The following is a 27,850-nucleotide window of genomic DNA, read 5'->3' on the forward strand; positions in this document are numbered from 1 at the left end:
AATAGTGAAGTAAATTGCCCAAAGCACATAAATAGATTTATGTCAGTCTTATATCTATCATCCCCATCAGAGGCAGTTATTGACACTCTCCATTAAAGTCATTTCAAATACATGGCAAGTTTATGTCCCCAGATTAATTTGGCACCTTGAGTGAGGTAATCATATGTGAACTTTAAAATTCAAAATGTTTAAAACTGTTTTATTTATGTTGCACATATATTTACAAGATCTTAATAATATGCATTTTTTTCTTTCCAAATAAGTCTGTATTAAGAATATGTCTTGTGAAGGAGATTGCAGAACATATTTACGAAATGATTTGCTTTCAGAAAACTCCTGAAGATTTATGCCTTTATTCATCGTATAATTGATTGAGTAGCAAAACAGTAAAAAATCCCAACAAGCGATAGGAATTTGGCACTAGGTTTTAAGACTTGAATTCCTCTGGAACTCAAACCTGAAAATATAAATATAAAAAAAAATCTCAGAAAAAGCAAAAATAAAATAATTCTACAAGTCAGGCTTATATACTCATGCTTTTGTTTGACTAATACGAGTTATGACATGACAATGGTATCACATTTAATTTTAGGAAGCTGCTATCCTATTTTTCCTAAGATGTCTGTTTATACACAAAATAAAAAGGAAAAAAAAATGCCAAAATTGGTGAAGTCTATTTGAAAAGTAGATTAAATTTTATGGTACATGGCTTATATTTGGCCAGAGCATCAGGACAAAAAGATCATGACTCCAAAGGAAAAGCCATAAGCTAGCGTTACATGGTAATGCTTGGCTGTAGAATGTTAGTAACTGAGAACCTGAGCTCCATATGAACACAATGATTCATTAATGATGTGTTCTATGCATAGGGAAAGACAGCCCAGGGACCAAGGCCCCATGTTTACCATTCCTATTTTGAGTGAGGTCTTTGAGAAGAATTCCTGAACTTTGTGCCACCAAGGACGGTGTTGCCTGTTTTTGTAGGTTTGTTTTTTATGGTGTTATTTTGATTTTCAAATGAGAAAACAAAACAACAACAAAAAACTGCAAAAATGCATGGATATGGCAAATTTAAAAGATGGTTTAAAGAAAAACTGGCTCATCATCTCTGGTTCACACTTCACAACAGAGAAACAGAACTTTTACTGTGTTACTCAACATTTAAACATGAATTAGAATGTTCCTTAGAGCCCAGGTTTTATTTTAACTTCTGAACCCACAGTGATGATTCAACTTACTTGAGATTTTTGGGATCCTAATTTCTTCACTGCTGCTCCCATCTCCCCCATCACTGACTGTTCTTATTTCTATCAAGTAGTCTTCCTCAAATGGTACCAGCAGCTCAGCTGATGTATTATTTGTTTCCAAAATATGAGTTTTACTCTGTCTATTCTGCCGATAGAGAATCTGTAAAAATAATGAATTAAGTCAACATGGGGTTGGAGCTTTTCAAAATTTCAATCACTCTCTGGAGCACAGTTAAGAGACATATTTATAATATGTTCTTGTTTATAATGACAATATCACTATAAGTGCAACCTTTCTCACATTAGTATAAAACCAGGTAGTGCCTTTTCTCTAAATGTATTGAGGAAAAGATTTCTTTTTGGGCCAGTGTCTCTGGGATCAGGATAGATTTATTTGTATTAGTTATATGGTTAGAGGCTATTCTTTCTGGTGCTTCCTGTGAAATGTGCAATTAGGACACATTTCAAATGTCTCAACATATTCTCCTTCCCAGAGTTGCTGTCCATTACTCCTAGCAGAAATTACTTGCTATGGGGACTCAATGATGCTTGTGTTAGATCCCCTTCATGCTGTTGAAAGATCACATCACAATGCAGCCTAAGTTCTATAATACTATCTTAGCCTGTTCTCAATAACAAACAACATATATACATCAAATACAAGAACATTTTTATAGCAAGATGAGTCACTTGGTTGAAAACAATGTATACTGTAAATGTTTTTGATGTTCCCTGACATATTACTGGGCTTAGAATAATCAATCTTTATAACGAAAAATTTCAAGTCACCAATGGTATTTTCAAACAATTAAAAATAATCTGTATACTTCCATACAAGAAGATGTGGTTTCTGTTTGACCATGACATTAGTGATTTGCTTGTCATATAACAGATACAATTGCATGCTGAACTAAATACTCACCTTGTAACCCAACACTTCAGACTCATTTTCCATGTTTTTCACATGCTCCCAGTTCAAGCATAATTTAGAGTTTGATAGCTTCCAGGCAATGTTTGCTGGTGGTTGGCTTGGAGCTTTAAAAGACAATCAATGGTCCAAATGAATAATGATGAGCTCATGGTATGAAGCATCAACATGAATATGAAAAACAAGTCTGCTATGATTATCACAGAAGGAAGAAATATGTTATTTGATGTCATTTGAAATATCATATTAATTTTTTATCAGAATAAGCAAATACACTCAAATTTTGTTCATTTGATAATATCCTTATGACTGATGTATGAATAATGATGGTTTGATGAATGTCCACTATTAATTTATTAATCATTGTTACTGAAATTGTTTACTTAATGATTTATAAAAAGAAGGGTTATATTATCCAGTGTTGGATTTAGCTATTAATCAGTGAGTATATTAAATAAACTCAAGTTGCAAACTCTATGTGTGTGTATATGTGAATAATACACAATAATAATTCACATATAATATGCAATACACATACACACATACACACACACATACATACATACACACATATGTATATATTGTTAGCACATCAATGCTGATTGCTAATGGTATTCTAATTTTAAACATTGTATTTTAAACTGCAATTGACAAAGCCAATACCAAACTTTTAAAAATGTTAGTAGTAAACTATGAAGGATTTAGAGAATGTCTTAGAATTCATGACAGAATACTTCAGACCCTTAAGAGAGAAAAGAAAATTTCACAAAGTAACATCATTCCTCTCTCCCCTCTCATCACAGTGTGTTGAAATCTCTCTCAGGTTCTAGCAGATGACATTTTTTGCATTCTAAGTATGTGGGTCATGAATCACAATAGAGCACAATACTTGAGTATTGAAACTTTTTCTCTACTCAAGGACAGCCCCAGCTAAAATTTCTAAAAGATTGATGATGCTTTGTCAATTAGGTGGTCAGTAATTTGGTCACTGGCCTGTCTTAACTTTGTCAAGGAAGGCTGGGTAATAAGAAAGACTTTTATCATTTACTGTAAATAGAGATGCTGGAAACTCAGAAAATGAAAAATTTATCACAAATAGATTGACCATCCCAAATAATGTCTATACAGAACTCAAACATTGGCTTTTAGTTCTTCGAAGTTACTGCTTTCTGGGTTAGGGTTGGTGGAAATTAAGAGGGAAAACTTTAGTATTAGTCCTCTGAAGTAACAGATCTTCTAGACAAACTGGAAATTGCAAAGCAAGAATGTAGTTTGCAGGATGGAAAGTCACTTTTCCATAAGCGCGCAACCAACAATAAGGTGACTCAAATTAGAATTCTGGTCCTTTGGTTTCAATCTGGTGTTTTCTACATGACAATGTGTTGCTTCTGAAAGAGTCAAGTCAATTTGTTTATGTATGAGATAGAAAAAATAAATGAAGGAGAGATTTAAAATAGTTCAGCTGGAAAGGGGAGGCAGAGATAAACTGCCCAGGAGGATGTTTTTGGCATCATTTTTTTGAATTTGTGATGCTAAGAGATCATAAAACTCATTGTAGTAATGCTAGAACTGGAAATGAGTTCTTTTGGAGTTTTGACAACTCTGTTTCATCTCTTATGCATTATTGGAGATTCTTAATTTGCTGAATTTAGAGTGTCTCTTATTGTATGACCAAAACTTCCATACCTTCCCCAGAGCAACTCTGATAATATGATTGAGCACTCAGCCATTTTGCCACATTTGGGATGTAGTGGATTGAAACACATTTTCCCCATTGTTTCATGGAGATTACTTTATGTTTATTATAGTTTGATTTCATAGGATTATATTTGTTCTTTGTCATCTCTTCTTACGCATTTTTTTAACTTAACATCATAAGCCCCTAGTTCAGTCTTGGAACATAATAAGTGCACAATACTGATGTGCTTGATATACGATTGTGCAGTCAACAAAACTATTCAAGGTCTGTGACATTTTCATAGCTCATAATACACAGTGGGATTTGATATAATTCATAGATGACAAAACATGGCCACTCTATTCATTGTGGCATATACTATGATCAAAGCCTATTGCCCATATGGACTCATGGTTGCATATATATACATATAAATATATATGTATGTGTATAACTACATCTATATCTATTTGTACCTATATATCATCTATATCTATCTATTTATCTCTATCTCTATATCTATCTATCTATCTATCTATCTATATGTATAAATGATTCATGAACCAATTGCAATGCCTATGTTATAGAATATTTCATGACAGTATAAACCCAAGTATGGCTAAACTTTTAAAAGTTTTATGCTTAGTGTGAACTAAAGTTCCAAGCAAAGTGCTATATCTGCTGGACCTACTTCCAATGAGGCTGAATGGACTGACAGAACTACTGTGATCACAGAGAGATAGAATGTCACAGGATCAGAGCCAAATTACCTCGAGCTACTTTTAGACACTTAATAGCCATTTACTGCCCACCACTGTGTCTGACCTACCATCCTGATGGTTAGCAGTTTATCAGGTGAAGCCTTTTTGGAGTGTACTGATAGACCACCAGCTTCCACCAAATCAAAGGCTAAGGAATGTCACCAGATGGCATCTGAAGCCTATAGTGAAGAGTCCTCCTCCTCACCATGTACCTTTGCTATAACCTGCATACTTGATGGCCACCCAATATATTTGAAAAGTGACTTGGTTTATTATGTTTTGTTCTATAATTATAAAACATTAATGAAATTGATAACACATTGTATCATGGAATTGGAGTAACCTAAGTCTGTGTTTCTAGGCCATGATCATTCATATTTAACTCCAGAATAAACTACCTCTTATCTTCTTAGAGGTCAAGAGCTGTGTGTTTTGTGTTGATGTTAGTAAATATTTAACATATGTATGTTAATAGACTTTTTAAGGTGGGCTGGGTCAACAGCATGATGTTATAACTATCTTCCTCTAAGTATATCCAAAAGTGACTTTTCTAACATTTTTGGCTATAAAGGTGCTAATATAAACATGCTCATATCTGTAAAAGTTCCCAAATTCTTAGGATTGATAAAAACTATGGGGGCTTTTAAAACTGGGCATTTTGCATTGCGTGATGATCATAAATCTATGGGGAGCAGGTGCAGAATGTGGTGGTTTGAATGTAAAATATAAATTGTCTCCCATAACCACCTCACATGTTTGCAATTAAGTCTCTTACTCAGACACTAAAATTTGGGAGGTGGACTCTTGTAGGAGAAGGAAGCATGGGGCAGACCTTGAGGTTGGTTAGCCAGCTCACTGCATGTTCAGAAGTAGCTAATTCTTGCTCTCTCTCTCTCTCTCTCTCTCTCTCTCTCTCTCTCTCTCTCTCTGTCTCTCTCTCTCTCTATCATTTATGAAGATGTGAACTTTGTTTCTGCCACACTGAAGTTTTCCCCTCTAAACTGTGAGCCTGAAATATATCTTTCCTCCTATTTAAAAAATATATCCACAGGTTGGAGAGATTTCTCAGTCATTAAGGCACTTGTCTGCAAAGCCTAAAGACCCAGGCTTGGTTGTCCTGTGCCCACATATACCACATGTACAAGGTGGCATGCATGACTGAAGTTCATTTGCAGTGGCTGGAGGCCCTGGTATGCCTCTCTCTCATAAATAAATAAATAAAATGTTATAATACTCTCATAAGATATTACAGACTTCATATCTTTCTACTCTTGGACTCATTTATTTGAACAGTAATCTTTAAAACTAAGCACTAATATTAACACCACCATATAATCAATATGAAAATATATAAATTCAGTTTCAATATCACTGCTTCCACTTATTGCAGTGTCTCTTGATTATTTAGAATAAATTATTGTTTTCAACATTGCAAGTTTACTGTTGAAGCACTAAGCAAAAAGACAAAGATCAGACTTTTACTAACTTGGTAGACATGTACTTTGTGGCTTTGACAATAACCTTATCGGCATGCCTGCATTTGCTTCTTCATCTACTGAATCAGAAGCAAAACATCCCATAGGCAGGACTAAGCACCTTGGTATGAATGACCAATTATGTGTTTTATTAATTACATGTTTTATTTCTTATACTATCTGAAGGTACCAAAATAAAGTATTTGAGGACATAGTGACTTCAGCTCTTATTGAAGAGTTTCCCAATTTTATGACTAAAAGAAGAATAATAGCTCATGCTTTATAAAATCCATAGCATATGGGAAATAAAATATTAAACTTTATTCAATTTGTTAACAGTGCATAAAAGAAATCTCAATAACCATTATTTCTCTTTCGTGATAGTATTACTTTTTCACTGTAGTGTCATGACATAATCAGTTCTTCAATTGTGTTCAAAGCAGTTTGTCACTAATATCCTTCCAAAGTTTGCAAATGATTCACTTTGTAAAATATAATTAGCATATATTTAAGATTTTCTCTTAATAATATTACTCTTAATCTAGTTCTTTCTGTAATTTTTGAAATAAAGATAAAATAGGAATCTTACTTAGTTAGCTGGTAATTGCTCATAGTCTATCCTTTTTCGTATCTTTATCCAAGGGTGTTTCGTCAATGTCAGAATCATATATCTGACAGTGAAAAGAATAAGAATTCCAGTAAAAATGGAAAACTTATAACCACACTAGAGTTTCAGGGTAGAAAACAGAAGAGTTTATGGGGCTCCAGTACAAGAGGGGACTTTCAGGACACCTCACTGGATGGCACTGGGATGCACACAAGTGAATCTGCCAGATTCCTAAGTGGTCTGTGCTCTACAACATGACTAGGAGCTCTTGCTGAGTAACTGGGGTTAGGAGGGATAGATTATCAGCCTCCTTCTACACCCCACTCTTCTAGACATGGGACCAGCCCATGGATCCAGCATTGTGGACACTAGCAGAACCAGCTGCAGTGGGTGGGGAAGAGGAGCTGCATAACACATTCCTCGAGTGCAGAGGTGAGGGTAACATGGTAGCCGAGACAGGGGTAGTGTGACTGCAGAAGCTGGGAAACTTGTGGAAGGAGCAAAGGGAGCATGTTAGGATGAGGGTGTGGAGAACAAACCTGTGCACTGTAGAGATACCAATAATCTCAGACAGGCATATAGTCTGTATAACTCCACTACCTGTACAGATTGGGCACAGACAGGGAGATGGGGCACTTGTACATGCTGGCGAGTGGCCCTATCTCCACCCAACTAGGTGCACTGCTCTCTGTACCTCCACAGTTGGGGAATGGCTGGGATGACAAGGGCTCAAGGTCTCCCAGACCTTCACACAGGTTGCTGGTTGGAGCATGCTGGGCCCAACCCTCCCCTCCCACTTCCACCCACTACTCTCTAGCAGGCAACTCCATAAATAGCACAGTCTGTCTACAGGGGTCAGGGCTTCCAGATAACCACATGCTGGAGTGCACAAACAGATAATCTGCCTAAATAGCACACTCCAACTAAAAAACCACAAGACCTTGCATAAGTGAAGACTATGACACATTTACAACAGTGGTCCTCACCAAAGCACCAGTGCCTTCTGCACACTTTGTGAACTCTGTGAGTTGAGTGGGATGACAGAGAGGCAGCTACCCTCAGAGCCATGTGACTCAGTTAATGCCCTATACTCGATAATCAAGGCCCAAATCCAAGAGTGGGTTCTACCCTCCACCAGCCTGCCACCAGCAGCTAGAGCCAATCTCAACACCAAGGGTCAGCAAGAGGATAGCATGGGGAGAACAAGACTCTGCTCAGCCACATACTCCGCCAGGCCTCCCAGGATCTCACTGAGAACCCTTACAATACAATGCACACAAGGAAGATCCTCTATAGATCCAAAGACACCCAACGAAAACCTATGAATTTCCAACCAACTTGCACCTGGTTTTGACCAAAACAGACCACTCATTTAAGATCCCACACCAGCCACCATTTGCTACATCTATAGCAAAACAATACATTTTCCCTGAGATAGGCAAACCACAAGCCCCCTCACACACACACAAAGAACACCACAAGACAAGAAGCAGAGAGATGTCCACCTTGAATGCCTAGCTCAAAGATGGAATTATCAAAAAAAAAAAAAAGAGTATACACCGTGTAAAGAATCTCAAAATGAATGCATTTTAAGCTTACAAAAAAAAAAAAAAAAAAAAAAAAAAAAAGCTTAATGGACCATGATCAAACAGATAGAATTGCAAGAAAATCACCATAAAGTTCAAATATTGCATAAACAAATGCAACAAAATTTTCAATTACAACAAACAATTTTCATCACTCATCTTAACATAATTAAAGAAAATCAGAGATATCTTAAAGTCTTATAAATGAATTAGTGGTGAGTCAACTAATAGATGATCTCAACAACCAGCTTATTAAACTTCACGGAGATATGCTCAAATGCAAGAATGAATTCCAAAACAAAATTAAAACATCCAAATAATCAAACCTAAACCTGAAATTGGAACTCAATACAGACAAAGCCAACCCTGCAGAGAATTCTTCAGGGAATACCCCACACAGAAGAGTTGAACAACCAATGTCTATACGAGGGAAAAACAATAATTCATCTGGGGCCGTTGTGAAAATGTATAAAACTCAACATAGCATGACAACCTGAGAAGCCTTCAGTATGACAAGGTTGAATTCAACTTCACACTCATAACTCTAAGCATCAGTGAATTTCTCTCCAAAGACGCATATCTACTTTCTACAAGAAACCCAACTCACTATTCAAGATAAAAGCTTCTGTAACAGGCCACAAATAAACCCAATACCATCAGAGTAGGGGACTTCCATACCCTGCTATTATCATCTAACATCAACATATTAAAGATTACTTATGAGGATCCTAAAGCCCAAATCGTACTAATTGGAGGAAGACTTGAAATGTTCCCATTGTGATCAGAGACAAGATAGGGTACATACTCTCATCAATGCCCTTCAGCATAGTATTAGAAGTCCTAGCTGAAGCAACAGGCAGGAGAAAGAAACAAAAAGGGTGCAAATTTAAAGGAAAAATTCAAACTGGCTCTACTTGCAGAATACATGATCCTATATATTAGTGACCCCAAAACTCCACCAAAATCCTTCTTCAGGAGATAAATTCTTTTAGCAAAGTGACAGGATACAAAATCAACACATAAAAATCAGTAGTTTTGGTAGTTTTGGACTAGAGTTTTGGCTTAGTGATCAAGGCACTTGCCTATGAAGCATAAGGACCCATGTTTGACTCCTCTGATCCCATGGAAGCCAGACACACCAAGTGAAAAATGCACACAGTCACACATATGCATAAGGTAGTACATGTGTCTGGAGTTTGATTACAGTGGCTGGAGGCCCTGGTGAGATAATTTTCTCTCTCACGCATGCTTTTGATCTAGCTCTCACTTTCTCTCATTAATAAAGGCAATCTACTGGGTTTGCCTTAAAAACAACAACAACCAAAGGGAGGGGGAAACTAGTTTTCATTTACAACAAAGACAAACACATGGAGAAATAAATTGGTGAGGCTGACCAAGTTAAGTTGCCACAAAAATTTATATATATATATATATATATATATATATATATATATATACAAACACACATACATACATACATAGACATAAATTTATATACATTTATATATATGTATATATACATATAGTTAAGTTGCCACAAAAATTATATATATAATATATAAAAATTTATATATATAAATTTATAAAAATAAATAATTTATTAAAATATATAATACATTTACAAAAATAATTTATAAATATAAATAATTTATAAAAATTTATATATATATGTATAAATTTTTGTGGCAACTTAACTATATGTATATATATATACATACATATATATATATGTATGTATGTATGTATACATGAATATCACTAACTAAGAAAGTGAAAGATCAATTCAATGAAGAAATATAAACAATGAAGAAGTGGATGAGGACAAAAGAAGATGGATACATTTCCCATGCTCATGTATTGGTAGAATTGATATTGTGAAAATGGCCATTCCACCAAAAGTAATATACAGAATCCACACAATGCCAATAAAATTATCGCATAATTCTGCCCTTACAATATATGACCCACAATCCACATGGGGTTGACCTGCATCCCCAATGAGGAGGGCATCTTAGGAAAAGGGGCAGGGTTGAGGAAAAGGATGGTACCAACATGTGGTGTTTACATACCAAGTATGTCCATATCTAATAAAAATAAATTTAAAAAATATAGCATAGTTCTTCACAAAGATAAAAAGTCTCAAAATTTCCTTAGAACAACAGAAGGTTCAGATCTGCAAAACTTGTCAACAGAAGAAATACCACAGGAGTATCACCATGCCTGATTTCAAGTTATAATACAAAGATATAGTAATAATAATAGCATGGAATTGGAATAAAAACAGACACATTGATCAATGGAGCAGTATAGATGATCCATACCTTTGTTTGGGCAACTATGGCTGCCTAATCTTTGACAAAGAATCTAACAATGTACACTTGAGGAAAGATAACATTTTCAGCAAGTGGTGCTGTAGAAATTGGATAACCATATACAAAAAACTATGAATATAGATTAACTTCTCTCATACTGCACAAAAATCAACTCTAAATGAATCAAGTGCCTTAACATAAGACCTGAAACTCTTAATCCACTGGAAGAAAAAAAAAATAGGGGCACATTCCCAGATAGAGGAATGGCAAAAGACTTCTTCAATAAGACACCAGTAGCTCAGGAAATTAAACACTCAATCAGTGAAGTCTTATGAAATTAAATAGCTTTATTTTAGACAGACATATCATAAACAGAGACAACATAACAACCCATAGAATGCTGGAAAAGCTTTGCCAGTTATACCCATGACAGAGGTCTAATATCTAGAATCTACAAAGAACTCAACAAATGAAGCAATAAAAAAATCAAACAATCCTCTCATAAATGGGGCATAGTACTTAACAGAGAATTCTCACATGAGAAAATACAAATGTCCACTATTCACTTAAAGAAACATTCAATATCTCTGGCCATTAGGGAAATGCACATTAAAATAACTTTGAAATTCTACCTTACTCCAGTCAGGATGACAATCTCCAAAAAATCAAATGACAAAAAATGTTGGAGAGGATGTGGGTAAAAGGAACTGCTGGTGGGAGTGCAAACTCATACAATCACTAAGATGAAAACAGAGTTTCCATCTGACACAGCTATTCCACTATTGGGCATTTACCCTAAAGACACTACTCTTTATTTCAGAGGTAGTTGCTTAACTGTGTTTATTACTGCTCTATTCACAATAGCTAGGAATTGGAATCAACGCAGAAGCCCATTGGCAGAAAAATGGAAAATGAAGATGTGGTCCATATATACAATGAAATTCTATTCAGCAATAAGAAAAAATGAAATTCACAATAAAATGGATGTTTCAGAAAATAATATTATAAGCATGATCACACAGTCTAAGAAAATCAAACACTACATTTTTTTCCCTCTCATATGTGCTCCTAAATTGGACCAGCTAAAGAAGAAGGCAAAAAGCAGTAAACCTTAGGAATATGGACATATATCTAGAATGAGACTAGTTAAAGTGAAAACAAGGAGAGAGGAGAGGAGGGAACAGCATACAAACTTATGAAGGGAAATAATTTTGCCCATGGGAATGGAGGATGGGGAGGGAAACTACACAAAACTAAAAGCTAAAGTGATTAGAGCATTAGAAAATTTCCTCAGGGATACCAGTATACAAGAAAAAAACCCACAATGCAGGGAGGTGGACCGACCTGACTAATATCCCCAGTAGAAGGTGGAGAAAGCTTAATCCTGCACCTACAAGCTCTGACTTATGAATCCCAGTATCAGAACTGGCCTATCTCCACAGTGAGCATTTGGCCAGGGAGATCTGTGAGGCCCCCAAAACAATGTAGGACTTTTCCAGGCACTTGGTTATTCAACAGAGCTAAAAGATAAGAAATTTGCTGAAGACACCACAAGCTGGCATTTCAGGACACCGAGAAACCAGGTGGGAACTGAAAGGAATGACAGTTCTCTTCTGATAAACCCTCATGTTGCTGCAAAGTGAAACAGTACAAATAAAGAGGATACCCTGCAAACCACGCATCCCACCAGACCAACAAGAAGCACACACTTGTTCAGTAGTGGCACACAGCCCATGCGGGTAACTAACTGCCCACTGACTGGCCATGAGGCTCACTGAGTCGGACAGAGCACATTCATTAACTAGTGCTGGGAACCAAGCCAGCACCACACAGGCAGGAAATTCAACTTTCAGAGAGAAGTCAGATTGCTCTCCATACAAGTTGCGTGGAAATCCTCATAAAAATGTCTCTCAAAATTATAAGCATACCACCCTTAATTAAAGCTGAACTCACCCTTTGGTTAGAGAATCTGTTTTATTTTACAGATGGCAGAGAATACCGGGGTAATCCAAGATCTACCAATTCAATAAGAAAAGAGAGCCAACTGCTCCCACAAGTTGTGCCACCTCTACCACATTCACATTCCAGAAGAAACAGCAGAGCAAGCAGCATTGAGTATTGCTCCCAATTGTAACCTGAAAACTACCCCCAGGCAAGTAGTAAAAAACACAGTGGTGAACTAAAACACATTCATATAGAAATATGGAGGCTGCAGAGAACTCAACCCTAAAACAATCTGTAAACTCACCCAAGGGTCAGGGAGGTTTTGAGGAAGTCGGGGAGAGAAAATTGTAAGAGCCATAGGGTGGGAAGAAATATCCTGAGGTAACAGCATCCCCTCCCCAGAAACTAACAGAGGCACTAATTACCCTACACTGAACACCAAGAATCATACTGAGGAGGGCCCTCAGTGAAATGAGGATTGAGCAGCATGAGGGAAAACCAGAGTATACTATGTAAAAATACAAACACACAGACACACAGACACACACACACACACACACACACACACACACACACACACACACATGTAAATAAGAAAAAGAAAACAACAACAACAAAAAATCCAAAAGATACTTTGGAAAGCTGTAACTTAATGTGAACATGACAATCATGGTTTGAGATGGCTAATCAAAGTATAGTAAAGATTTCTATTGTGAAATTTAAATTGAAAAAGAAATCAAAACACTGTCACAAGAATATTAGGAAACACATGTCATGATGTTTGCACTACATTGAGGAATGGCAAATTCAACAAACAAGTGCTCTTTCTCTTTGGCTTTAATTTTTGCAGACAATATCCAAAGACCAAATCATTTTCTATTAATCAAATGACAGAGCAATGTTAAACTAGCCCTCTGAAGCTTTAATGGTTTCTCTGTAATCAATTTTTCTGTAGATGGCATTTATATTCAGCTGTAGTTCACACTGTGAACTCAATTCAAAAACAACTTCTTATGTTACACTTCTATGTAACAGCATGGGATTGACATTTGGGCCAGAGAGAAAGAACATAAGTGCAAGATGGAATAAAAGCTTGATGCTTCTTTTATGTCTAAATATGGATTGATTGCATATTTACAGCAAGAAAGAATTCAGTCCAGAGTGCTAGTCAGTCAACGTTAGGGGCCAAATTGAGCTAAAATTTGCAAACACTTTCTGCCACTGTCTCTGAATATGACTTTATACAGAAGCAGTGTTTGGTTTATCTTTTTCTTTTGTCTTTGCAATTGATATAAATGTTTTCCTTCCTTTGTAAAGCTAGATTCAATGTAAGTGATGGCTGAATCGATCATGGTGTATTTGTTGTGGCTCCCTCAGTTCAGTTGCCTTTTGGAAACAAATGAACACTTTTTTAGTAAGCTGTGGTACTTGCACTTGCATCAGTTGTATTTTTAAATAACAATGTTATCATCACAAAAACAATAAAAATACTGTACTTAATAAGATTTGCATATCTTTTTGTAGATATATGGATATCTTTTTATCCTCCAATGCCAAATCTTTTAGGTTTTACACAATAAATACACAAATAATACACAGCCTTCTCAACTGAGGTACTCCTTATATATGTTTCAGCCTCCTTTTCTTTTTCTTTCATGGTATTTTCTTGCAACTTACAAATATTTTATTCATCTTCTAATTATGAAGAGTGTTTTCCTGTTAAAAGCAAACTGTCATATGGAAAGGGTACTTTGCCACATAAGCATGTGCATAGCTCATGAGCATACTATTTGTGAGTGGACTAAATTGTTGTGTATATATATATGTATAATATATATACAATGTATAAGATATATACACTGAATGATATTTTATATATACAAACATATATATAAAAAGAAACTAGTAATATTTTCCTACTTAAAAATTTTAAAAATGTGAAATTACCTTTAAAGTGGTGTAACTCATATTAACATTTCATATACAAAAGTATATTCAGAGTTCCTGAATAACTACATGGGACCCACAGATGGTATGTATATATATATATATATATTTTTTTTTATCAATCCCTTTGTCTTTATTCAAACAGAGTTGCCATTTCACTTCTCAAACAAATTATTGGGTAAATGGATTGCTTGACAAAAATTCTACATAGCAGTTGAATTTGAAGTTAATTAAAATGTTCTAATATAATAAGAGAATAAATACATGACGATTGTTACTAAAACACATTTCAAAATATTACAGAGAACATATCTCTGTTTATGCATACAATAAATATTATCTATTACTCCTTCCCTATGGTAAGTGTCCTAAAATATCCCTAGAATATATAAATAAGATAATTATGATTCTCTAATTTGGAAAGGAAAGGGAATAAGGGAAGCCGAAGGTCACTTTCCATTTTCTTATATTGATATTATTATTATTTTTTCTTTTTTTTTTTAATTTAATTTATTAGTTTTCATTTCAGTGAATACAGGCAGTTTGGTACCATTATTTAGGCTCATCTGTGATCTACTCCCTCCCATTAGACCCTCCTTGTTAATGAAAATGGGTCGTGCATTGTGGAGTTAGCCCCCAGTTATTAGTATGATAAATGTCTCTGCAAATCATGTCCCAACCTGTAACTATGACATTCTTTCCGCCCCCTCTTCCGCAAGATTTCCCTGAGCCATGTTGGGTTCATTTTTGGTCTGCTTCAGTGCTGAGGTGTTGGGGGCCTCTGAGGCTTTGGCTCTCTGATTTGGTAGGAGTTGGTTTTTCTCTGCATTGATCTCCTTCCCCTGGTATGTATATGTTTTAACTAACATTCACACTCAAAATCCCATTTCTTTGGAGTCCCATTCTGCTTTACAATAGAGGAGTTATAAACCAACTCCCTAAATGCAAACTTATTAAACAGGACCCTTTGTTAAAGGTAGTAGAGCAATAGGAATGATGGGGATATTGTAAATTGAGAAAGAATATAAAGATAGATAAATGGCTGTTAAACTTCAGATGAATTTGTACATCGTCAGATTAGCTAAAAGAAAAATTACATTGGAAAGAACTGGGAGACAGAATGTTAAAAATCTAGTATGTCTTCTTTGTAGTTCCCATCCTTTAGTAGAAGAGAAGAAAATGAAATTTTGACCTAGTTAGATGGGCATAATTGTACTCTTTGAAAGAAAAATCTCAAAGGAAGAGCTTGAGCTTTAGAGTGCAGATTTGGGAATCAGGAAGGAAAGAAAATACTAAAATGGTATAAGATGAAAATAAACTCCACTAGAGGCCTTTTGGTTAATAGTGTATCAATCTATCAGATTCCAAATGTTAGCATATGTGTTTTCAGGTGTTATCAGTAAAATATGAATCACCTCATCTTCTTGTAAAACTAAATGAGATTCAGTGTGGATATATTAACATAGGACTGGAGATACAGTAGTAATCAATATTCTATAACTTTGTCAAAAAGGAAGAATCCTAAATGTCTCTATATGTTTCTTCTCCAAATTTTATAGATATGTTATATTATTTACAAAATTTAAGAAGTCAAGGAAAAAATGAAAAAGTAAACTTGGACTATATCAGTGGGTTTGATGTAATCACAGGGTAGGTAGTAGAGACTGAAGCAGGCCAAGGGAGTTAAAGTTAAGATGTCTGATGTCAGAAGGTCAGCATCACAGACAGTTGAGGATTCTTGTTAGTGACTTTTGTTGCTTTGACAAATACTTGGTTCACCATTCTGGAGTGCTTAGTTCATTGTCTATTGAACCCATGTGGTTGGACATAACATCACGATAATGGCAATGTGTGGTAGAAGAGAGCTATTCACTTCATGGTGGAAGAGGAAGTTGAGAATGTTAACAAATCAGCCAGGGATAAAATATTCTCAAGGATCTTCCTCCAGTGAGATACTTTCTTCATCCTTGTCTTACATTCTAAAGTTTTCCAGCCTCCCAAAATAGCACTACCAGCCATTAACTAAGCATTAAAATGGGATAAATTCCATATTCATACCATCTCAACATCCAGTGTTCCTCATCCTGAAGATGGAAGAAGGTGAGGAAAGCCCCTGGAACAAAGAGTTCTCCAGAAGTCAGATATCTCAAGGAAACAAATGAGCCTTCCGAAGTTCCAAAGAGGCTGCAGCCCTTTGTTAGTCAGCACCATAGTTTCTACTCTACCTATTTGTGTCAAGTGAACTCTAAAAATGTATGATGATGTTTGCCTTAGTTATAATACTGTTTGTGCCAAGCTGTTGCACCAAGATTACCTGTGGAAGAGAATAACTGAAGGAGAAAGGGAGAGGTTTGGTTGGTATTCAAATGTGATGAGGTGCAGATTTATATAAACTTATTCTCAAATGTTTATTGGCTATTTTGTGAATGACCTAAAATCTTAAAGTACATACTGAGTGTCAAATTTAAGAAATATTGAAGCTAGAGCTGAGAGGGGATATTGCTACATGGTAAAACAATTGTTTGCCATGTGAGGCTATTAGTTTTATCTCCAGCACCCTAAGGGGGGAAAAACGATCAAAATAAAAAAGAAAGCAGTATTAAAACAAGATTTGGATGAAAGAAACTAGGAGTTATGAGGGTGGATTTTTGATTGGTCATACGGTGAAGAAAAAATGAAAATATGTTAGCAATGCTATCCCTCACTTAAAATTGCCTGACTCTCATGTTTTCCTTAACAAATGTATTCTAGCATTGTCTATTAGATAAAATTATCCCTAGTCAATTAAGTTGTTTTTCATAAAGATATGCTGTACTATGTGGTGCTAAATTAACTGTTTGGTAAACCATGAATACCTTTTTTAGCATTTATGTTTGTTTTCAGTAAGTAAAACATATAGGGACCACTTAGGACAAGCACATAAAGATGATATGAAAAAGGAAGTGTTTTGTGCTTAAAGATATAGAACAAAATAATAGAAACCAATGTTCAATTTATTTTGCATCAGCAAACTATCACATCATGTCACAGGATAAAAATTAATTATTGTGTTTTATATATGCCATACACATGTATACCTATGTTTCTATCATCTCTGTATTGATGAGTTCTTTCAGTTTTCTATTAACTATGCATCTATAATCTGTAGTGCATTATCACTTCATAGATTTCAATTCTCAATCTACATTAAGTAGCCAATGGGTTAAATTGAACCAAGTCTTGGCTCAAGAACTACATTAAAATACCCATCAGTTTACTTTATGTTGCTGACTTTGGGTAACTTCTTAATACAATTCTTACACATTTCAAATCGCTCCTGATTTTTGCCTGAGATAGAAACTGAACTATATTCCCCTCTAACTTTAGGGGTCACTCAATAAGTAAAAAGTTATGCCTGGAAAATCTGAAAACCACTGGTTGATGGGAGATAGCTATCTAGATTTAATATCAGTTGAAAAATACTAGCATGTTGCAGAACTATAGAAGCATATCATATAAAGGTATTTGACAAAACATTATTGATTTAGACAACATAGTGTCAAACAGGTTGAGGAACAGAGTTCAATCCTTAGCCAATCCTTTCTGGAGAATCACTCATGTACATCTTGTTTCAAGTTAGATGGGCTAGAAGAAAACTCATCAGTGAGATTTAGTCTATTCATACTACATTGTTCTGTCCTATGTGGGACATGAATCATCAGGTTGTCCAGCACAACCATGGTATATATACACTCACCCACTAAACACTGCAGTTGTTTCAATCAGTAGACCACTATCTGAGAATGAATACATAATATATTGTTTGTAGATATACAGAAATACAGAACTACTATATGATCACAACTAATACTATAGGTAATACTAACTCACAAAATACCTTTCCCAACTTATCATGGGTACATCTGTAATACTTCATTCAGAGGACAAAGGCAGTGAACTAATAAATACCCATCTTCATTTATCAGGTCCTGACTATGTGCAAGATTCCTGATTAAGTATGTAGGAAGTTTAAGATGAACTCATCCTTAGACACAGAGGTTTCTAAGTTACATTAGACATTATATAAGTAAAATTTGGGAATCTTACAGGGTATTTCCTAGTATTCAAACTACAAACAAAGCAATAGAAAACAAGCTCATGAACCCAGCATTTACTGATGTGTGAGCTAGGTACTTGTTATTAATACTATCTTTGACCTAGAACAAAATTCTATGGGGACATATTACTGTTTTATCTTCATTATACAGGTGAGACTCCTGACATACTATAATATGAATCACAGACTAGGAGGTCAATGTTTTAATATGTTTTGGAGGATGGCAATTGGTGTACTAATAAAAATGTTTCTCTCAAACAGAAACTCATCAGGGAAGTAAGAGAGCTCAACAAAACCATAGATCACTTAGACCTAATGGATATCTACAGAACTTTCCATCCCAAATCCACAGACTACACATTCTTCTCAGCAGCCCATGGAACATTCTCCAAAATAGACCATATGTTGGGTCACAAAGACTGCCTCCACATATTTAGAAAAATTGACATCATTCCCTGCATGATATCAGACCACAATGCTATATTGCTAGAAATCAAGAACAAAAGACCCACCAAGAATAACAATGGTACTGGAAACTGAACAGCACACTATTAAACAATAAATGGATAGTGGAAGAAATAAAAAATGAAATTGTTGCAAAATTCCTGGAATTGAATGACAATGAGAACACATCATACCAAAACTTATGGAACACAATGAAAGCAGTCCTCAGGGGAAAATTCATAGCACTCAATGCCTTCATAAAAAAAAGACAGAAAGATCCCAAATCAATAACCTAACCATCCACCTAAAGTCACTGGAAAAACAAGAAAAACCCAACCAAAAGAGCTCCAGAAGGAGAGAAAGAATTAAAATCTGAGCAGAAATCAATGACTTGGAAACCAAGGAAACAATTAAGGCAACTGACAAAACAAAGAGCTGGCTCTTTGAAAAAATAAACAAGATTGACAAACCCCTGGCCAACTTGATCAAGCAAGAAAAAGAGAAGCTTCAAATTAACAAAATTCAAAATGAAAAAGGAGAGATCACAACAGACATAAGTGAAATTGGGAGAATACTCAGGACTTATTTCAAAATCCTCTACTCCACAAAACTGGATAATGTGGAAGAGATGGATAAATTAGTGGACACATAACATCTATCAAAGCTTAACTCAGAGCAGATTAATAACTTCAATGAACCCATCACACTCACTGAGATTCAAAAAGTAATAAAAAAATCTCCCCAAAGAGTCCAGGACCAGATGGCTTCTCATCCAAATTCTATCAAACTTTCATGCAGGAACTCAAACCAATCTTAATAAAAGTGTGCCACACAATTGAAGAACAGGGAAAGCTTCCCAACTCCTTTTATGAAGCTAGTATAACCCTAACCCCAAAATCAGGCAGAGATGCCACAAGCAAAGAAAACTACCTACCTATTTCCCTAATGAACTTAGATGCAAAATTTCCTGAACGAAATCCTCACAAACCAAATCCAACAGCACATCAAAAGCATTATCCACCTTGACCAAATGGGATTCATCCCAGGACTACAAGGGTGGTTCAACATAAGGAAATATGTCAATGTAATACAACGCATAAATAAGCTTAAATATGCAAACCACATCATCATTTTGATAGATGCAGAACAGGCCTTTGACAAGATACAGCATCACTACATGATCAAAACATTGGAGAGGATTGGCATAGTTCATACATATCTTAACATAATAAAGGCAATATACAAAGCTCCAGAGGCCCAAATAATACTTAATGGAGAGTGACTGGAGGAATTCCCATTAAGATCTGGAACAAGACAGGGATGTCCTCACTCATCTCTGCTTTTCAATATAGTACTGGAAGTCCTAGCTCAAGCAATAAGACAGGAGAAAGAAATAAAAGGGATACAATTTGGAAAGGAAGAAGTTAAGTTAGCTCTAATCACTGATGACATGATTGTATATGTAAGAGACCTGAGAGAGTCCATCCCAAACATCCTGAATGTGATTAACTCCTATAGCATAGTAGCAGGATACAAAATCAATGCACAAAAATTGGTAGCATTTCTATATGCAAATGACAAAGAGAAAGAGAAAGAAAGAAGAGACATATTCCCATTTACAATAGCAACAACGACAACAAAAATACCTTTGAATAACATTAACCAAGGAAGTAAAAGACCTATACATCGAAAATATAAAAACACTCAAAAAATAAATTGAGGAGGACTTGAGAAAATGGAAAGACCTCCCATGCTCCTGGATAGGCAGAATTAACATTGTGAAGATGACAATCCTACCACAGGCAATATGCAGATTTAATGCAATTCCAATTAAAATCCCTACAGTGTTCTTCACAGAGATAGAAAAAATGATCTCAAACTTCATATGGAAAGGCAGAAGGCCTCACATATCCAAACATATACTCAGCAAAAGAAATACCCCTGGTGGCATCACCATACCTGATCTAAAGCTATATTACAAAGGAATAGTACTAAAAACAGCATGGTACTGGCATGAAAACAGGAGTATAAACCAGTGGAATAGACTTGAGGACCCTGACTTTGGGTCAAGCAACTATATCTACTTGATATTCGACAAAGGCCTGAAAAATATAAGCTGGAATAAAGACAGTATCTTCAACAAATGGTGCTGGACAAACTGTATAACCACATGCAGAAAACTGAAACTTGATCCACACATTTCCCCATACACTTCACTCAAATCCAAATGGATCAAAGACCTCAATATAAGACCAGAAACTCAAATACTCCTGGAAGAAAATTTGGGAAGTACTTTCCATGATATAGGAATGGAAAAAGACTTCCTGAAGAAAACCCCAGTAGCTCAAGATCTTAAACAGTCACTCAACCAATGGGATCACATGAAGCTGAAGACTTTCTTTACAGACAAGCATACAATAAGCAAAGCCAATAGATTACCCACAGATTGGGAGAAAATATTTGTAGGTTATACAACTGATGGAGGCCTAATCTCTAGAATCTACAAAGAGTTCAAACCTCTAAACAGAAATCAAACACCCCACTCACAAAATAGGGCAAGGAGCTGAACAGGCAGATCACAGAGGAAGAAACACAAATGGCAAACATACACTTAAGAAAATGTTCATCATCACTAGTCATCAGAGAAATGCAAATTAAAACAACTATGAGATTCCACCTTACCCCAATAAGGAGAGCAAACATGAAAAAATCAAGCAAAAATAAATGCTGGCAAGGATGTGGAGAAGTAGGAACACTCATCCACTGTTGGTGGGAATGAATGATGGTACAACCACTTTGGAAAGCAATATGGAGACTCCTGAAAAGCCTGACTATAGAGATACCAACAGACCCAGTGATTCCCTTACTGGGCATCTACTCTAAAACCTTCCAACCACAGGCCAGAGAGATTTGCTCAACCATGTTTGCAGTGGCACAATTCGTAATAGCTAAGAACTGGAATCAATCCAGATGCCCATCACTAGAAGAATGAATAACTAAGATGTGGTATATCTACACAATGGAATTCTATACAGCAGTAAGAAAAAATGACACAAAGAAATCTGAGGAAAAATGGTTGAGCCTAGAACAGATCATTCTCAGTGAGCTTACCCAATCACAGAAAAAAAAAAAAAATCACTACATAGTCTCACTCATCTATAGCACCTAAACTTAATCTACCCAAGATACTTTACATATCCAGCAAGCATCTCATGGACTAGACACTAGGCTGGAGGGGAAGGGAGGGGAAGGCATGAAAGGGTTGGGAAACACTAATCTAGATCCAAATGGCAATGGTACCATAAAATTCTACTTCCTAAAAGGCAGACCAAATAGCTGAACCTTCACCAGACCCTTACAAGAAATACCTAAACCACAAGACACTGGAGAGGGTAGAATCAAGTCTAACCTGAATCTTCTACATCTTCCCTCCCTCCGTCTCCCCTCTCTCTCCTCCCTAACTCTTATATATTACTTAGCTTTTTCCTCATTTTATTAGTGGGGACTGACCTGTAACTCCCAGTACCAGCATGGGGCTCTCATCCACAATGAGCTTTTGGTCAGAGAAACCTACAAGTTTTACTTAAAGAATGACAGATTTCTGTCAGAGTACTTGATGACCCACCAAAGATCAGTGGTAAGACCTTATTGATGAAGATACCATATGCAGATGACATGTAAAATGGAATGGCATGGCTGGAGGCCAGTAGAGAGTCAGTCCCCAGACAGTCAGCATGTCTAGTGCCAGAAGGTGCTAAATGGGTGACTGTGGGAAATGACCAAGAGCTGTCCAAGCAACATACTAACATACTTAGCAACAAATAACCTGTTTTGATGCCCACAGAAGTGCAATAGTGGCACACAACCATGGTGGGGAACCAACTGCTCTTGATTTGTCTAGCTGATTCCCCTCAGTGGTGTGGGATCCATAGCTGGAACTGGGAAACAAGTCAGAACCATATCCAAAGATAAGCCCACTCTCCAATATTAAATTATCATCAATCATGGGGTATAAGAGGGCCTACACATATTAAACTATGTATTAAAAAAGTAAGGGTTATCTCATTTATCCTGTTGCTAACTTACTCTCCGTTGGAGATTCTGCTTCTCTTTTTCAGATAGATGCAGATCCTAAAAAGAGAGCCACCCCATCATACCTCAAAATGGCCCCGACTGAAACTAAGGAAAATTGGCAAAACTAGCAAAGGTACTGTTTTTCTGATGAACCAGATACTAGCACAAGGGGCAAGGAGACCAACACAGAGAAAAATCAACTCCTACCAAATCAGAGAGCCAGAGCCTCAGAGACCCCCAACACCTCATCACTGAAGCAGACCAAAAATGAACCCAACATAGCTCAGGGAAATTTTGCAGAAGAGGGGGCACAAAGTATGTCAGAGCCACATGTGAGGTCATGATATGCAGATACATTTATTGTACCAATAACTCCACAATGCAGGATCCATATACATCAAGAAGGTGGGGCCATTGGGGAGGGGTAGGTCATGGATGAGCCTAATAATAGCACCAAACTGCCTGTATTTGCTGAATAGAAAACTAATAAAAAAAATTAAAAAAAATGTTTCTCTCCTGTGTGTCAAAATTCTTCTATGTTTATCCATCCAAAAAGATTTTTAGAAAGCTTTCATTTGTGGTTATAACCAGACAATTTAAGCAAGTATCCATATTTAAGGTACAAACCAAACTTCTAATCAGTAAAATGAAGAGGTGTGATGAAGGAATTGGACACTGCACAAAGGAGTTTGTTTCCACTCAGATGAATTCCTGCCCTAGAGCGTAACGTGTACTCACGAGACTTTTTGGTTGTGACGTTGACTGGAGGGCTGGCGGGGCCTGTCCCTGCAGTGTTGTATGCTCTTACAGCAGCAAAGTAGACTGTGTTAGCTTTTAGCCCCGTGATGTTTTTTGTTGTGACATTTCCACTGACTCTAATTTTACCAATCATGGATTCTTTGGAATTGTCTGTCCAGTACAAGACCTAATTACCAAAACAAAAGAATAAACAGTTCATTATGTTCCATTAACTCATTATTTTCTATCAATCAAAACTAATATAGCAATAAGAAGACAGGAATAAAAATGATTTTAAAACATCTTTTTTGAATTAAAATGGAAATTCAAAAATCCCACCACAATAAAATAATCAGCACCTAATATTTATAAGATGTAAATCAGAAATACTATATGTAAATACACATTTATAGTACAAATACAGAACCTTGGCTTTCTTTGGATTAACAAAGAAATTAATGGTCTATCTAAAGGTTTAACAAAGGGCATATAACAAGTCATAAGGAAAGAAATTCCATGACATCAATCAAAGAGTTAGGTTCTGAAGCTTTGCTATTACTATTTTCTCCATAATTCTTTTGGCCACAGGCTAATTGATAGCTGTCCTCACAATAATATCTTGGTAGGCAATTGCATTGTGTCAGTTATATTAAAACAAGACATTAGAATATAAAGTTCAGTTCTTGATTTCACTCCCCAAAAAAATCTAGTAATGAAGCTGTTCAGAAAGTCAGGGATGCCTTAAAAAGGAATGAAAACAGGAAAAATGCTCTGAGAATTTGAAGAGAGGCAATATTGATGAGCAAATCATTCAGAGACTACAGAAATTCAGGATTCAGGTAAGAGGCATGGTGTGGCATTCCAGACATGACATGGCAAAGACATCCACCATATGAGTAGACTTTTTATTTGTTTGTTTGTCTAGTTAACAAGGTTTATGGAAAAATAAAAGTAGAACAGACAGTTAAAGGCATTTAGAATTATACATTACTCCTGCCACCCAAAACAATAAGCCATGCTATACATTGTGTGCGTCACTGCAAGCTGAAGAACAGTGAGGGATTAATGACTTTACATTTCCACAGCCTCATCCCTTGGCAAGAACATAGGCTTATGAATGTGATTCTATGCAGTCTAAAGAGAACAGATTTAGGAGAAACTACTTTTTCCATCACTTATCTACCTCTCACAGAATGATTGCATCTTTCTAAGGCATATTTAATTTCATTTGGTCATTGTCCATGAACTAAGATCATTGAGGATTGGATTTTATCGCTCCTGAAGAAACAAAACAACTGCTATTTGAATAATTAAATAAAACATTTTCCTGATCACCTTTAATAAGTATTAATGTGCTAGGAACTCAACCTGAGAGCTAACCTTTTAACACATTTTATTGCATTATTGATGGCTATAACATCCTTATTGTATGGCATTCATCTTGCTTAACTGGAACTGGACACCTTCTACAATGGTTATCATTTGATAAGTTTATTTATTTATTTTTTTTTATTTTTTTTTAAATTTTATTTATTTATTTGAGAGTGACAGACACAGAGAGAAAGACAGATAGAGGGAGAGAGAGAGAATGGGCGCGCCAGGGCTTCCAGCCTCTGCAAACGAGCTCCAGATGCATGCGCCCCCTTGTGCATCTGGCTAACGTGGGAGCTGGGGAACCGAGCCTCGAACCGGGGTCCTTAGGCTTCACAGGCAAGCGCTTAACCGCTAAGCCATCTCTCCAGCCCTAAGTTTATTTTTTTTAATTTCACCTTGAAGGAATCCCTTTACCATAGTACTGTCTTAAGCATTAAACTTGGCTATAGTTTTGACCTGGGCTGCTTCTCCAGCATTCCATATATTGAAGGAATGGACATAGGTCCAGGGCATTATTGGGATGTTCTGGAACCTTTAAGATGTGGGGTCAAGTGCATAGCAGTTAGACTACTGATGGCACACCCTTAAAAGAGCTAATATGACCCTGGGCCACACCCTTTCTGTATGTCTCCATCTTTTGGTTACCATGAGGTAAGCAGCTTCTTTTGCCCTGTGTTTAAGAATGCATGAACTGCTACAAGAAGCCAGTTAACCATAAACTGAATCTGTCAAAGTTTTGAGCCCAAATAAACTCTGCTTCCTATTAAATTGATTATCTCAGATATTTTGGTAAGACAATGAAAATTTGACTAACATATGTACACTCTATTGCATGCTAAGAACTAGACCAGTGGTATCTTACTACCATGGAGGAGCTACTGTGTTGTGAGCTGACTTAACTATAAGGAGAGTGTAGTCAGGGTGCTTTACCTCATAGCCCAGTACTCTTCCCGTGTTTCTATTCCAAGCAATGGCATTCCAGGAAACCTCCATTTCAGAAGCAGAAAAACTCTGGACAGAAGTTCCTCGTGGAGCCAGCTGAGGTTCTACCATCCATGGAAAGATAAAACTATCTTTAGCAGAATGACTCACAGAAAATTAAATGTGAATTGTGCATAAATTCTCAAGGAAAAGCATTTCAGAACTGAAGAGGGCTTACCATCTTCCCCAGAGTAGATAATGGACACAGTACTCAAGGATCCTTCACCTTCATTGTTGTACACACCCACTTTGACTTCAAAAGGAGACAGGGGCATGATGCTTTCATTTCTATACACAAACCTTGAGGATTCCACAAGTGCTACTCTTTCTTTTTTCCATGTTGTTGAGCCAACGGGTCGGAACATGATGATATATCCAAATCCCTCTCCATTCTGTAGTTCTTCTGGAATGGACTTGGGCAGAATGCAATCAATCACTGAGCATTAGCAAAGATACATTTGAGACAGTATATTTATTGAATATTTGAAACTTCTTTAAAAACGTCATTTATACATAACTATGACACACGAAGAACTGAAATGATGCTTTTCTTTGGAATTCCAATATGGAAACCAATCCCAATGAAAGTACTCGGTAGTTCAAACTTTCTAAAAGAAATTTTAGGAGCCAGGCATGGTGGCTCACACATTTAATCCCAGCACTTGAAAGGCAGAGGTAGGAGGTTTGCCATGAGTTTCAGGCCACCCTGAGACTACATAGTGAATTACAGGTCAGCCTGTACTAGAGTGAGACTCTACCTTGAAAAAACAAAAAATAAAAATAAAAATAAAATAAATAAATAAAGAGAAACTTAAGATAGAATTAATGCATATCCACACATATGTACATATACATATATATATATATATGTACATATATATATATATATATATATGGTATCGATTTAATGATTCTAATTAAACCATTATTATATTAAATTTTAAAATTAGCACCAGGTTAACTTACTGTTTTAAGGTTAGATATGTTTTAGTTTAAATATTTTCAAGAAATTCTTTTAGGTTGTGGGCAATGTAATCATTTCTCAATAACATAAATTCTGGAGCATGGAATAATTCTCATTATCAAAGTTTAAAGTATCTCTCACTGTTTTTAAAGCCTGCATCTTCATTAGTAGTAACATCAGTGTAACATAAAAGTGCATTGTTGGAGCTGGGAATGGTGGAGCACACCTTTAATCCCAGCACTTGGAAGGCAAAGGTAGGAGGATTGCATTGAGTTTGAAGCCACCCTGAGACTACATAGTGAATCCTAGGTCACCCTGGGCTAAAGTGAAACCCTGCCTCAAAAAAAACAAAAACAACAACAACAACCAAAAAAAGTACATTGTTGGGCTGGAGAGATATTTAGCAGTTAAAGGTGCTGGCTTGCAGATCACCATTTTCCAGTTTTCATTTCCCAGTTCCCAAAAAATATATGTGCATTACGTAATACATGCATCTGGATGTCTTTGCAGTGACAGGAGACCCTTGTAAACCCATAAGCATTCTCTCTCTCTTTCTTATATAAATGCACAATAAGTTAAGATACTGTTAATTTATACAGATGTCAAATTATAATAAAGAACATTTTATACCACAGGTTATTACATGAAAGATAAACTGAGATATATGTTCCTCTAGACTTTGCAGATATGCTAA

At 36.1% G+C, this 27,850-nt stretch overlaps 1 protein-coding gene across 1 annotated transcript in view; it reads right to left on the reverse strand.

Moving 5' to 3' along the window:
• Positions 1 to 337: 337 nt before the first annotated feature.
• Positions 338 to 27,850, reverse strand: part of LOC101610386 (contactin-6) — a 366,424-nt gene continuing 338,911 nt past the window's right edge. Inside the window, 7 exon segments of the mRNA XM_045134210.1 lie at positions 338 to 398; positions 400 to 457; positions 1,239 to 1,407; positions 2,170 to 2,282; positions 23,838 to 24,024; positions 26,142 to 26,257; positions 26,371 to 26,605. Coding sequence (XP_044990145.1) covers positions 353 to 398; positions 400 to 457; positions 1,239 to 1,407; positions 2,170 to 2,282; positions 23,838 to 24,024; positions 26,142 to 26,257; positions 26,371 to 26,605 — 924 coding nt within the window. The 3' untranslated portion in view covers positions 338 to 352.

The sequence above is a fragment of the Jaculus jaculus genome, chromosome 14 (genome assembly GCF_020740685.1).
Source record: "Jaculus jaculus isolate mJacJac1 chromosome 14, mJacJac1.mat.Y.cur, whole genome shotgun sequence".
NCBI lineage: Eukaryota > Metazoa > Chordata > Mammalia > Rodentia > Dipodidae > Jaculus > Jaculus jaculus.